Genomic DNA, 15,000 nt, shown 5'->3' with positions numbered 1-15,000 from the left:
CTGTGACTGAACAATTAATATACAGAAGTTTAGTTACCAAGTCTGTGGACTTCATACCGGGGAATTTGGCAATTACCAATTTGACACAAAACACACTAATATGCTTCAACAACTATACAATACCTAATATATCGATAAATGCATATCTGTGCTGCTTGCAGTTGAAAGACTGTCAGGTTCTTTGATGTACAGCACTGTTTCCAGCACTTAAACCTGGCTGGGTGCCTCGGCAGTGTACAAGGGTGGGGTGCAACTTGTGCAATCACAAGCCGAGCTCTCATCACTGGAGCAGAGCTGACATGTTTTTAGCAACTGCCGATAATGTCTAGCTATCAAACACCCAACACAATATGGCTGGATTACATGTGGCGCCATCTACTCCACAGGAGGAATCTGCCGCCGCAAAGTAGCGCGCGTGTTGGTGTGTTTGTGTAGTCGGTCACCATGACGACAGCGCGGCTTCCACTCGTGGGCTACACCACCACGCCGCCTCCCTCTCTCACACTCACTGTCCGTGTCCGTCACGTCTGAGTGCTACGCTACAGCGCTACGTCTGTCGGCAGAAACAAAGATGCGGGACATGGCGTCAAAGAGATGAGAAGATCTCCTTTATCACAGTTACGTAGGCGGCATCATCGGCCTAGCGTCTGGTAGCAGTGTGGCAGCAGCAGCAGCAGCAGCAGCAGCAGCAGCTGTGGGTTAGGGCCTTTCACTCCTACAACAGAATAACAGAACAGTGTTGAAATTACGACAATACACACACAAGGATTACGTGAGCTGAGCAGAGCATTACCTCATGCATGTAGCAAATGCCTCTATTTACAAATGTTTACACACAATAGCTTCAATTATTAGCTTTTCATCATACACGTTGCAGTTACAGAAGCAGCAGCTACGCAAATGAATTGTGTCACTGCAGGAACGATCTATAATCGAAAACAATTGACGATCAATGTGACTGGTAATTAAAATCTTCGAATTTTCCCGTGATACATTCATGCTTACAGTCAGTGAGCAAGAGTTCGTGTAAGAAGATATCTCAACTTGTACGTGCACAAACTCTTATAATTTGCAACAGAACAGCAGTACAGGCATTCTACACGCCACAACTATACGTCAACTGTACTGATGGATGGAATTAACACGCTTCCACACACGCAGCTATCCAGAGTGGCTTAGCTATGAAATAGATGCATCTATGTTATGCTGCTGCTGCGTGAGAGCTGATGGCCATCTTGTTGTAGTTATGTCACGATCAGGAGACCCAAGCAGCAGCGTGTACCACAAGCAGTCATCGCCGCAGAGATAGGGAAAGCTGGTTTCTATGATAACCTTCTAGAAATTATATACACACCCAGATATGAACTTTTACACATTTATACCTATGCTGCCACGTGTAATTTAGTTTTATGAAGAGTTTAATTCCCTAGATAGGTATAATTAGCTCTAGGTTTTATTATATGTTAAATACAGTTATTAAGTGATATATATATATATATATATATATATATATAATAATATATGTGTGTAAAAATAATCCGGCACAAATAAATATTTTTGAAATGAATTGAATTGAACTGTCATAAACAGACAGAGTGAAAAATAAATGTTAGTGTTCAGTTTGGCGCACATTCGCTCTGCGAATTAGGCCACGATATTATGACGATATTCGGTATGCCCACATAGTATACTAGTAATTAGAGAGAAATCAGCTCACAATGTGGCGCGAGCGATACCTCAGCTATAGAATTGGACACCCTCTCCCTCTCTCTCAGGATTCATAGTAGTAAGACACATGTTGAAATAAGTACTTATAAGACTTTGGAAGACCCGCTACGAACCCTGTCCCTCTCTCTCTCGCGAGTGAGAGCAGAGCGTGCGCAAACGTCTCAGAAAACCACTTACGACGTACGGATCGAATGGTCTTGGTGCCGCGGGCGGTACGATGGGGTATCCGACTCCGACGCCGACGTGGGTGTGGTGGTGCGTGTGAACGTGCCTCTGCGCGGGAGGAGACTCCCGGTAATCACTCCTCGGTTTCTCATTGCTGCTGCCGGGACGAGACGTCGGCGTCGACGGAGCGGGGGAAGCCTTCTTCTCCGGCGGCACGGCCAGCTCATGTATCTTGTGCTGCTGTTGTTGCTGCTGCTGCTGCTGCTGCTGCTGTTGCTGCTGTTGCTGATGATGATGCTGCTGTTGCTGCTGCTGCTGATGATGATGCTGCTGTTGCTGCTGCTGTAGCGATGGCGGCGGCGGCAGCTGTGACGGTGCCGGCGGCGGCTGCTGCTGCTGCTGTTGCTGCTGCTGCTGCTGCTGCTGCAGCTGCTGCTGCTGCTGCATGTGATGGTGGGTGTAGTACTGTGAGGCGTGATGCTGCAGCAGCTCCAGTGCCTTCGGTGGCTCACCCCCCGGCGACAGCAAGCCCTTCTCGACCTTCATGCGCTGATCAACGTGGACCTGGTAGTGCATCTGCGGCGGGATGTAAGCCCCGGGGTAGAGCATCGCCGGGGGAACGCCCTGGTACAGCGGGTGACTCGGGTCAAAGTGCAGTGGCGCGGCGAACGCTGCCGGCGGCATGTACTGCGGGTGGTGCATGTAGGGACTGGCGTAGAGCGACGGTGGCACCCCCACCTCGGTTTTAACGTCGGCGCGCGCTTGCTTGCTGTCGCGGCTGCGAGGTCGTGTCATCGACGACGACGGAGACTGCTGCTCCTTCTGCGCGCCGCCGCTGCCGCTCCCCGCATCCGTGCGTGGCTTCACCTCCGCATCCGTGCGCAGCTTCCCTTCCGCATCCGTGCGCAGCTTCCCTTCCGCATCCGTGCGTAGTTTCCCTTCCGCGTCCGTGCGTAGCTTGCCCTCCGTGTCCGTGCGTGGCTTCTTACGATCCGGGGAGGAGTCCTTGGGTCGCGAGCCGCCACCACCGCCGCCTCCACCCGGCTTCGCGTCCATGCGCTTGTGTTCGACGCTCGCTCTCTCCTGCATCATGTAGCGTCGGATCTCTTCTTGCTGCTGCTGCTGGTAGAGGCGCTGCTGCTGCTGCTGCTGCTGCTGCTGCTCGTAGGTGGCGCTGGCGGCGGCGGCGGCGCCGTCGTACTTGCGCGCGCCGTCTCCCATCTGAGCCTTGAGCTCGATGCTCTCCCGCAGGATCGCGTGGTTCTCGTTCTGCTTCTCCTTAAGAGCGTTCTCTATCCGCTCCTTCTCCGAGGGAAGCTTCCTCGCTGCGGTGTCTCCCTGCGACGTGGCGGCGGCGGCGGTGGAGGAGGAAGAGGAGGAGGAGGAGGAGGAGGAAGAGAGCGAGGAGGGTCGTAGCGAGCTATCCTTGCTCTCGGGACGCGCCGCCTCGCCCGACCGCGCTGGCTTCGGACGCTGGTCGCCGCGCTGCCCGGGAGCGCCACCTGACGGCTGCTGTCTGTGCTCGCCGCTCATCGACGGCGCATGTCGCGAGTCGCCGCCCAGCTGCTGATGCCTGGGGTCACCACCAGGGGGCGGCTCGTGCCGCGGGTCGCCACCAGGGGGCTGAAGTCTCTGTTCGAAGCCGCCCAACTGTCTGTGTTCGCCGCCGGCTTGATGCTGGTTCCGATGCTCCCCTCCCCCGGGACCTAACGCCTGGCTCCTGTCACCGCTGCCACCACCACCACCGCCGTGCTGCTGCTGCTGCTGCTGCTGCTGCTGCTGCTGCTGCTGCTGCTGACGCTGCATGTGTTCGCTGCGCATTCGCTCCTGTTCCATGAGATAACGTTCATACTGCTGCTTGTAGTTCGGGTCGGACGTCATCAGGTGCATGTGGTAGGCCGGGTCTACGACGTACTGCCCGTACGGGTAGCCGTAAGCCGCCATGCTGTACTGCTGCTGCTGCTGCTGCACCAGCTGCTGCTGCTGCTGCTGGCGCATCACTGCCACCGACTGCTGGTGCTGCTGCTGCTGGTGCTGCTGGTGCTGCTGCTGCTGCTGCTGCTGCATCGCTCGCTCAGCCTCCCGCTGCATCCTCTCGGCTTCCTCCACGCGCGGGTTCTTCTTCGGTTCGGAATCCTCGTGTTTGCGTTCGGCAGGCTTCTCTCTCTGCGCGTCGCGCGGCGCGGCAGAAGGCTTGGTGGCGGGGTCACGCTGCATCGCGGACGGTCCCGGGCTCACCCTCGCCATCATGTACGCCTGCTGCTGCTGCTGCTGCTGGTAGTAAGGGCTGTACATGTAACCGGGAGAGAATGGCTGCGGCTGCTGCTGTGTGTCCGCGGGTTTCGCGACGACGACGGGCGGCGGCGCGTCCTTCACCTTGCTCTCCGTCTCGGGAGCGAGTTCCGGCTCCAGCACGGGGGCACTGTCGTTAGCGTCCGAGATGTCCGAGTACGCGGGACTCTGTCCACCATCCGCCGCCGCTGCCGCCTCCGTCTTCACCTGCAGGAGGGCGCTAGCGTCGCCGCTGATGGCGGCTTCGTCGTACGCCCGCGCCGCTGCCGCCGCCCCGTCACCCTCGCCTTCCTTCGCCGCACGTTTCTTCGCAGGTCTAGATTTCTTCTCCTGCCTCGCTGGGGCCGGCGACACGTCGCCCGCGGCGGCGGCGGCGTCGCTCCCATGCTTAGGCTGGATCGGCTTCAGCAGGGGTGGAGCAACCGTTGCCGCCGCCGCGTGAGAGCCACCAGCGGGCGACACCGCCCGCGACCCGCCAGAGGGCGCCTGCACGACGGTCGCCTGCAGCGGCTGCTGCGTGGGCGCCACGGTCGGGGAGCCGGCGGACTTGGTCCACTCCCCCGCGGCGGCGGCGGCGGGGGGAGGGAGGGGTCGAGCGGGACTCGCCCGCACCTTGCTCTTGTCTCCTTTCTTCTTGCGCTCAGCGTCCGCCGTGTTGCCGGCGGCGACGGCTGCTGCTGCTGCGCCGGCGGCGGTGACGGCGGGCAGAGCGGCGATGGACACCGTGCTGATGGCGGGACTCGGCACCGGCGTGGGAGCGATCGCGATGCTGCCCAGCGTTGCCATGGGAACGGCCACCTGCTGGCGAGAGAAGACGGGGAGGTTCGGGTAGAGCTGGGCGTGCTGCACTGCCACCGCCGCCGCCGCGTAAGTGTGCTGAGCGGACGCCGGCTTCTCCACATTCTCTCCCGCTGTGGTCTCCGCGGCCGCGGTCGCCGGCGGCGACGTCGTCGTCGTTGTCGTCGTCGTCGTCGTTGTCGTGGCGACGGAGCCCTGACCGGCAGCGGGCGGTTCAGCGGTGGTCGTCGTCGCGTTGATGAGCGGCTTCTTGAAGAGTTCCTCCGGCTTCGTTGCCGTGGCGACGGCGGAGGCGGAGGAGGAGGAGGAAGAGGAGGAGGAGGGGGGAGGCGTGGGCGTGACGGGTCGGCTCTCGTCCGACGCAACGTCGTGACCCTCCTCCTCGTTCTCCGTATCCAGATCCGTCTGCTTCCCCCCGCCTCCTCCTCCTCCTGCCGTCGCGGAGGCGGCGGCGTCTCCCCCCGCGGCGTCGAGGTGAGCATGAGACTGGTGGTAGCGCAGACCGTTGATGTGACGGTACTTCTTGCCGCAGTTCCTCTCGGGACACTCTATGAGCTGCGGCGATGCAGGGGCGGACGTGCCGTCGCCCCCGGCAACCGTTGGCGTCGGCGTCGGCGTGCCGCGGGAGTTGCTGCGGCTGCGCTTGAACACTCTGACATCATCGTCGCCGTCCTTAACTCGCCGCTTCGTACCGACGGGCGTAACGTCGGATTTCGCGGGACTAGGGGGCGGGTTTCCCATTCCTCCTCCTCCTCCTCCGCTTCCTCCTCCGCCCCCGCCGCCGCCGCGGCGACCCTTGGCCCCGTTCCGTAGCTTGCTGTGCACCCCTCCCGAGCGCGTCTCCGTGTAGTTGAAGAGGTCGTTGGGAGCGCTGTTAGACGAGCGACCTCGCTTGCCGCGACCCTTGGGCGTGCGCGTCTCAAGGTCACTCGTCGGCGAATCGCAGAAGCTGTGGACGAGAAGAAACGAAGATGCATGACAGGAACCTGACGTTTCGCTTTGCTAACGGAGACTGCTAACGGACCTAATAACGAACTGTGAAGACGACGATAGATGACTGGACCTTGAGGTTGCCACCGCCACGCGGGCGACGCAGACTAACGGACAGTGACTGTACAGAGAATAAACATCGCATCGCACGCGTTAATAACGAAAAGATAATTTGCGGCGCATTTTTATTCCGTTAGAATTAGGAATGCATGCCGTGGAACAATCGACGTCCCTAGACCTCGTCCGATGATCTCAGAACCTGCACCGCGACAGCAAATTCATCGTGAACAAATTCATTTACGTTGCGCGACAATCGAAATGGAAGTAACATTAATAATAGATCACGCTTGAAATTTTACAAGGGAGCGGGCCGCGGCGCACGCTACTCAACGAAACGAAACCAGAATGACATCAATAATAGATCGCATGTTTAATTTCCTATGAGAAACGCCAGCCGCAACAGCAACAGCAACGCATCGGCGTGCGTGAGTGCATGTGTGTGTCTGTGTGTGCGTGCGTGCGTTGATAACTTACCTTCTCCTGCTTAATGACGATCTTCTTGCTAATCTCCTCCAGCGCCACATTGAGGCTCGCAGCCTTTATCGCAATGTTCTTGCCGGTGGTGCCCCCTGGCTGTGGCGCGGGGCCGCCGTGTTTCTGTGTCCACGCGTCTGGCGGCGGCACTGCACCGTTCACGTGTGAGTGGTCGCCGCCGCTGCCGCCGCCGCGCGCGACCCCCACCAGGGGTTTCATGTGAACCTGCGCTTGCTGTGCTAGCTTGGCAAGCCCCCGTGGCTCGACCGCCGCCCGCGCCGCCGCCGCCGCGGTGGCGCCCTCACTCCCCGCCGGAGTCCGCGGCAATCCCGCCTTCGACTCAAACTTGCGCGGAGACGGGAGCTTCCCCACTGTCCCCGCCGCCGCCTTCCCCGCCGAGGAGAACCCCGGGAACCCTGGAGTGTGCTCCGCGGCGGTGGTCCGCACGACCCTCTCCTTGGCCTTCTCCCGCCGGTGAGACACAGGGCCGCGTCCCTTACAAGTCTTCTCCATCGTCGTCGTTGGCGACGCCGCAAATTTCTCAGCGGCGCATACCACAGTGGCGCCCCCTCGCTCCGCGACGCACGTAGTCCTGTCGTCCGCGGAGACCGGCGCCGCCGCGTGTTTGTCGGTGGCGGCGGCGGCGGCTGTTTGCAGCGCCACCTGTGCGGCGGCGGCGGCTGCGGCTCCATTCTCGACGCACGCGACGGTGAGAACGGGAACACTAGCACTCCTCATCATCACCTCCTGTTTCACCCCCGCAGCCTCCGTCGCCCCCGACGACGCCAACGACAACTTAGCGGCGATGTTCTTACGCTTGATCTTCATCTTCAGTCCCTTGTCGACGGTGGAGCTGTGCTCCACGGGGGTGGAGGAGGAGGAGGAGGCAATGTTGGGCTTCCCCTGTTGCTGCTGCTGCTGCTGCTGTTGCGGCTGCTGCTGCTGCTGCTGCTGCTGCTGCTGCTGCTGCTGCTGCTGCTGCTGATGATGCGGCTGCTGATGACTCATCGCGTTGCCCGGCACCCGCGTCTGCTGCTGCGCGTGGCCGCCGCGCTGCGCTGCTGCCCCCTGCTGGCCGCGTGGCAGCGCCGCGCCGCGCTGCTGCCCTGCCTGTAGAGGGCGCTGCTGCTGCTGCTGTGTCGCCCTCTGGTGGGAGCGCTGCTGCTGCTGCTGCGGTGGCGCCCGCTGTGTTTTCTCGTCGGTGTTCCGCTCGATGTCAGCATCCAGGTCTATGATGAGGTCGTTCACAGCAAACTCCCACTCGTTGTTGTCATCGTCAAAGTTGCTGCTCACCGCCGGCTTGACGTCATTGTTGTTGCTGCTGGGTGGGGTGGCCGTCGCCGGGCCATCAGGCGTGCTGCTCTTCATGGCACGAGCGGGCTCGCTCTACCGGCAGCAACATTGATCTATCGCTGGTGGCCAGTCTGCAGGGATGCTGCTGCTGCTGCTGCTGCTCGCTCGCTCGCTCACTCGACGACCTGCGGGTGGGGAAAACAGGGCATTCTTAAGTAAGGAGTCGACAACAAAAACGCGCGACGCAACGTGGGTTTCGATCGTTCGTTGTTTCACGCGATCCTTTCCTCGCTCTCAATTTCACGTGTGAAATTCTGTTCCAAACTCATCTCAAACTTCTAGATAAACATCTAGAACGTAATTATTAAGGGTTTTTTTCCAATTTGATTCCAAACTGAAAGTTGTGAATTGATCGATCGATTCCCACTCAGTAGGTGTTCACTTAAAATGGTCAACTTATCACAGAACAGAGTCATATGTATGATAAATAAGGCGAAATGGGTAGAGTGAAACCATACTAACATGCACACAACCCAGAAATCTTACACCAGACAAAAAATATCATTCAATAATTATATATGATTGAGTAGGTCATCAGTTAAGGATATTTCCTCACTCATAACTAGTCAAAATGACTTGTTATAAAATGCATTGGTACAAATGCACATTACTTCGGTAAATTATGTGGAACAAAATGCCATTTGTGGTACGGAATCAGCATATACGATGCTACAAGGATTGTATAAGGAGTTATTTGTGTTACATGTGCTCATAGGTTTTAGGTTAGGAGAGTTAAAACATTAGGTCAGGCTAAACAACGGATAATTCACTATGAGTCTATGTATCGACAATCACAGATGGTGTATCCCAACGAGCTTTCATTGACAATCGTCCGCGTAATATAATATTTCACTGAGTTGTCGGCTAACCGCACACGCACGCACGCACGCAACCACGCACGCACGCACGCACGCACGCACGCACGCACGCACGCACGCACGCATACACACGGCAACGGCTAACCATGCAATCCAACTGAAGTTATTATGGCGAGAGATTGAGATAGAGATAAAAATAGATATCTATAGAGATATAGAGAGCGAGAGAAAGAGAGAGAGAGAGAGCGAGAGAGCGAGAGAGAGAGAGAGAGAGAGAGAGAGAGAGAGAGAGAGATAGAGAGCGAGAGAAAGAGAGAGCGCGTGAGCGAGAGAGAGGGAGAGAGAGCGAGAGAGCGAGCGACCAATTGTCCTACAGCAGCGACGTTATAAGATACGAGACTGATGGCTGCATTCATCAGTTGTTTGGCTCCAGTCACCGTCAGTTACCGTACAACACGTCAGAACAATGTTATCACGATAATCGTACTTTCGTCGACCTTGCCACAAGCAATTTTCGAACCGAAAGAACTCGAACATTCGCATTAAAAGACAATGCAAATTCCTAGCTGTTTAACTCTGGTTAACATTTTCTGCTCGCACGTAACCTGATGCCATCATGAACGCAAAATTATTGTCCGAAAAAGGAAAATCAGTTTTAGGATTTTATAGTAAATATCTTTCAGTAAAATATACAACTAGTGCGGTCAGTTTCACCAGATAGAACTCCCAACAGGCTTGGCTAACAACTGACCATCCTTATAATTACTACAAATATACTACATAGTATGCACAAGATTTCACTACATACAGTATTACTGAAATTCAAGCAGTCAGTTGCGAAAGCAGCAGTGCAACGAGTATATATGTTTCAGTCAAGCTGCTGTCTAGAGAGACTACTTTATTACTATTATACTATATGTATTTCTGCGGTATTACAGGAGTAGAAAGAGTGAGAGAGTGGTATGCTAGTGCGTGCGTGCGTGCGTGCGTGCGCGCGCGTGTGTATCTACCGACTAACGGGAGCCAAATCACTGAAAGTCTATCAAGAGAGGATTTACATCGAATGGCTTGGTCACTGTGTACGAATGGAGAATTCTACCGTGCAGAAGCAGTCACTGTTCATGATAACATCATGACAACATGTCAGCATGTCAAGGGAAGTGCCGACAGCCTGATAGATGGCTGACAATTGAGCGAGTATTGGGAATGGACAAAGAACAACTCCTTAGAATGATACTAGAACGTGATTCGCGACCACTACGGATGGTCGGATTCCCCGGACCCATGAGGTTAAGCCTCTAATGACTAATGAGTAACGATGTGTGTGCGTGCGTGCGTGCGTGCGTGCGTGCGTACGTGAGAGAGAGAGACAGACAGACAGACAGACAGACAGACAGGCAGGCTGTGTGACGCCCCCTAGGAAGACAAAGAATGTCACTGGGCAGTGATGACTAATAACATGGTGACAACACGTTGACGCAGCGTGTCCCCCCCCCCTTACTGGCTTTTGCCAGACAATGCCTTCTAGGTTAACACTTGTGCCAGGCTCACACGGTCCGAAACAGTCCGGTTCTATGCTGGTCCCGATACTAGTGCCTGTACCTAACAGCGGCAAGGACAACACAAGCACAACAGTCAGGTCTTTGTGAAACACGTTCACAAAGCAAACGACCCCGCGCGCTCGCGCACGACCGACGAAATAGCAGGATTTCAATAAACGACGGCGTTTACAGGCGTTTTGCCATCGGCTCCCGCCGCATATTTTTCCGGCCCACCTATTGTGACAACGTTATCTACACTTATGTAGATGATAAACGCACTTGGAAAAATCAACACCGCCAACACTCGTACACACGACCAAGGACGAGTGCACATATAACTGCCATTACTGCAGGAGTCTTACAAGGTATAAGCACGGTGACAGGGACACCGCATGTGGTTATGGTCGTTGCTACATACCTGTGCATGCATCACGCGTTTCCACAGCAGAGTTGACACCTTGTGAAGCTTCAGCCATGCCACCATCGACCTGTCCAAAGTACAAGCAGCACTGGTTTAGACTTGTACACCTGCACACAGCACTCACACCCCGAGATAAAGATCTCACGCACGCGTAGGCGATATACAAGCACGTATCTTCATAGCCGTTGCAGAGCCGCCGATATAGAGGAATCTATCAGTTGCTCGTGCATATATACTCTTGCCTCTGAATAGCATGGCGGTGACTCATCATTACACCCACAGACACTTACAGAATCTTGGGGTTAGAATTACTACACAATTATTGCCACACAACGTTTGTTGCGCAGATTTGTCGACATTAAAATGATCGCTTTACAAGTTTGTATGTTAAAGGGTTGATTTTCCGATAGCAATCCACATGTTTAAGGACATGTATATGGACGTGACGAATGGAATACAGAATGTGAATCACATGCTATATAGTTCTAGAACCTTGTTCGTTTTGTTGTTAGAGAACACGTAATGTCATGCTAAGACCATCCCATCCAGCGAGCGACCGACCGACTCTTCACTGTACAATATAACTGGCTGGTATGATATATATCTGTGTTACGAGGAACTCTCATAAAATTCAGCGGCGCATTAACATGGCAGCACTGTTAGAACTGTGCTGCCAGCGTCTACCATAGTGGCACAATTTTTTTTACAAAGCCTTACAGTTCGTTAGAGTGTGTATCAACAGGGCATAGAGGCCATGAGATCTTATTCTGATCTTGCGTACTATCATACATTTGCAGAAAAGTGTATTCATTAAGATGAAACTAGCTTCTTGAAAGTAAATACAAACTAAACTGACGCAATATGCATTTCTAGACAGCTCTCGTTGTGATTTTACGTGCGGTGAAGTTCTTATCACGTGTTTACGAAAATCTACCGGAAATATTGACATAGACTCGCGACTCTCTCTCCATCCGCGCAAAAAGCTCAACAAATTTTGCACAGGGGAGAGATAGTGATCCGCTAGAGGGCGCGTTAAATGCTAACAAAAACGGCTCTGATTGGCTAATTTTGTCTTTTATTTATTTTATTGTTTATTATTTTTGGATAATTTTGTTTTATTTTAGAATTAGGGATAAGGTTAGGGTTAGGGTTAGGGTTAGGGTTAGGGTCAGGATTAGGGTTAGGGTTAGGGTTAACTGATTTCTATATCCACAACTTATTTCTATATTCACTATCTCTCCCCTGAGACCTACTAAAACTCAACAGCATCGCAGCCAATAAGAATAAGAATAAGATGTTGTTGCCATTCGGCCATTGTGACGCGCGCGGCACAATGACGTGCTATAACCACGCGCTCATGGCACAGTGACGTGCTAACAACACGCTCATGGCACAGTCATGCATTCTCCCTCCTCTATATGTCGCAAGCTGCGTCAGTAACACAGCTGTCTGTCTGTCTGTCTGTCTGTCTGTCTGTCTACACACATACACGTCACCATGCCGCATCTACAGCGGCTGCATAGCGAACCTAACACTAACGACCTCCAGCCCCCGCTCAACACTCACACAACATACAGTAACACCCCCCACGGCCCCACCCACCTCGCCTTCTTCGTCTGCTACGAACGCTTGCGAGGCTGAGGCGACTGATAATGGCTAGACTCGTACACATCAATCATCAGCTTTCTCGTGCGGTATCCCTCCTACCTCCTCCTTCCCCCTTGCTACTAATTACCACTGTGGCGTGTACGTCCACACGCACGTAATATTACAAGATCATCATCATCATCATCATCACCATCATCATCATCATCATCTACATCATCAACATCATCGCAGCCACGGAGACCGCTGACACGCGGTAGAGGCAGTATGGAAGCAGCGGCAGGCAGATGTATATCAACACGGACATTAGAACCTGCTAAACTGCCCAGCCCAGCCGACCGCGGGGTTAAGATAAAGGATTAGCTCCACCAACACATGCCACCTTGACTTTCGATTCGTCGCTCACACCTGCCCCAACAAACAGTTTAGGGCAGAGTCTCCTATCAGTCACAGCAGGGAGGGGGAGAACCGCACGGTGTCAACACATACAGCTGTACCCAGGGGGGGGGGGGGCGGCACGACGGTGACTCTTAACACTGGTGGGAGGGGGGGGGTCCAGACTTCTGTTCGAGATAGACTGACTAAACCTGGGTGTCATTGTAGGATTGTGTTAGAGATAGACTGACTAAACCAGGGTGTCATTGTAGGCTTGTGTTAGAGATAGACTGACTAAACCAGGGTGTCATTGTAGACTTGTGTTAGGGATAGACTTGAATAAAGCAGAGGGGTTCCTTGCATCAGGGATACGTGTCAGGTATACTAAGGTGTCACTAAACCAGGAGGTATTGGTGAGAGAGTGACGTCACTTGGTCGTCAGGGTAGTCGTAAATGCAAAAACGACAACAAAGAAAAACCAGAAGTCAAACGAGAAATATAAACATATACATTTACAGCAACGCGTTCAAGCATGGAATGAGAGGAATTCTTTGTTTGTTGAGCGGGTTTTTATTTTGTTCTAAAGAGTAAAACTGAGTTCAGCGGAACAATGGCTGTTCAGTGGTTATAGAAAGGCGGGGACCGTTGTCAGAAACAAAATTACTCTTAAACGTAGTCTTAACATGAACTTATTCTCATAGATCGTTGGCAGAAACATGGTAAAGTTACACGTTTCTTATACGCTTTATATAGAGTTCCGGACTACGAGGAAAAACTAATGTTAATATTAATATTAACACAAATTTTGTTTAAAATCTGGCTAATTTAGTCTCTGACAAAAGTCTCCACCTTGCCACTGGTTTGCCATATTGAGTCAGTGGTAGCCAAGGAAGAAAGGCCACCCTCACAAGAACCACATTGATCTCAACGTCGAGTAAGATTACCAGTAGCACACTTTTAGTCATTGCCGGTATATAGTCGTATTGGGGGTCGGGGGGGGGCAGTAACATTCTAACACGCACACGCATGAAAAAACACCATCGGTGACCATCTTGGGTTCAAACAAGGACGAGGCCTGCCTGCCGTGAACGCCAAGTAAACGGTTTGAGAGTACAAGCACCCCGCCCCCCCCCCCGCCCGCCCCGCCAGTTCAGGCATCCAAAACCTCAGACTCGCGCGTAGCATTATCTGGCCCCTTTGACCAGTACCTGTTAACAGAACGCACGCGCCGCATCTACGCGCGCACGCACGCAACGCACACACATCAACATTTCTGTTATATTAGCCACTCGACGCATTCAACGAGGCGTCTATTAACGTTTATTACAGTTAATCGATAGATCGCTAGTTCGATCGCCACCCTCCTGCTGCGTCACACAGCTCCCATCCGTCCCCCCGTCCCCTCGAGCGTGCAGACGCTCGGCAGTTATCGCGCTCCCTCACCCGCGACGCTAGTAGCCAACGAACCACACAACGCAGCACATCACGCGTAACACTGCATGCTCTCTCTGCTTCACCTCGCCCACATGCGCTCTCTCTCTCTCTCTCCTCTCTCTCTCGTCTCTTCCTCTCTCTCGTTCTCTCTTCCTCTTCCTCCTCCTCTCCTCGTCTCTCTCTCTCTCTCTCGCTCGCTCGCTCTCCCTCCCTCTCTCCTCTCTCTCTCTCCTCTCTCTCTCGGTCTCTCTCTCTCTCCGCTCTCAGCTCGTCGCTCTCGCTCCGCTCTCTCCTCTCTCTCTCTCATCTCTCTCTCTCTCTCTCTCTCTCCTNCTAACAGTAACCACCCACGCTACATACCTACCTAACAGTAACCACCCACGCTACATACCTACCTAACAGTAACCAGTAACCACCCACGCTACATACCTACCTAACAGTAACCACCCACGCTACATACCTACCTAACAGTAACCACCCACGCTACATACCTACCTAACAGTAACCACCCACGCTACATACCTACCTAACAGTAGCCNCGTGCCAGCTGCCTGCGTGTGTGTGTGCGTGCGTGCCTGCCTGCCAGCTGCCTGCCTGCGAGCGTGCGTGCCTGCCTGCGTGTGTGCGTGCCTGCCTGCCAGCTCGCCTGCCTGCCACCCAGCTCGCCTGCCTGCCACCCAGCTCGCCTGCGTGCCTGCCTGCGTGCGTGCGTGCGTGCCTGCCTGCCTGCGTGTGTGTGTGCGTGCCTGCCTGCCTGCCAGCTCGCCTGCCTGTCACCCAGCTCCCCTGCGTGCGTGCGTGCGTGCCTGCCTGCCAGCTCGCCTGCCTGCGAGCGTGCGTGCGTGCGTGCGTGCGTGCGTGCCTGCCTGCGTGTGCGTGCCTGCCAGCTCGCCTGCCTGCCAGCCAGCTCCCCTGCGTGCGTGCGTGCCTGCCAGCCAGATCCCCT

The 15,000-nt window shown here is 54.4% G+C and overlaps 1 protein-coding gene across 1 annotated transcript in view; it reads right to left on the bottom strand.

Moving 5' to 3' along the window:
- Positions 1 to 10,747, bottom strand: part of LOC106816431 (zinc finger protein 608-like) — a gene marked incomplete at its 5' end in the record, with an annotated part of 13,068 nt that extends 2,321 nt beyond the window's left edge. Inside the window, 7 exons of the mRNA XM_014821050.1 lie at positions 1 to 715; positions 1,913 to 2,202; positions 2,245 to 5,985; positions 6,508 to 7,154; positions 7,665 to 7,893; positions 10,180 to 10,280; positions 10,638 to 10,747. The exon at positions 1 to 715 is cut by the window's left edge and continues 2,321 nt beyond it. Of these exons, the coding sequence (XP_014676536.1) occupies positions 700 to 715; positions 1,913 to 2,202; positions 2,245 to 5,985; positions 6,508 to 7,154; positions 7,665 to 7,893; positions 10,180 to 10,280; positions 10,638 to 10,747 (5,134 nt within the window). The remainder of the gene's footprint in view (positions 716 to 1,912; positions 2,203 to 2,244; positions 5,986 to 6,507; positions 7,155 to 7,664; positions 7,894 to 10,179; positions 10,281 to 10,637) is intronic.
- Between the last annotated feature and the right edge of the window lie 4,253 nt (positions 10,748 to 15,000).

The sequence above is a fragment of the Priapulus caudatus genome, unplaced genomic scaffold, assembly GCF_000485595.1.
Source record: "Priapulus caudatus unplaced genomic scaffold, Priapulus_caudatus-5.0.1 Scaffold1376, whole genome shotgun sequence".
Taxonomy (NCBI): domain Eukaryota; kingdom Metazoa; phylum Priapulida; class Priapulimorpha; order Priapulimorphida; family Priapulidae; genus Priapulus; species Priapulus caudatus.
The sequence above is the reverse complement of the archived record's forward strand: the minus strand, read 5'-3'. Positions and strand labels throughout refer to the sequence as shown.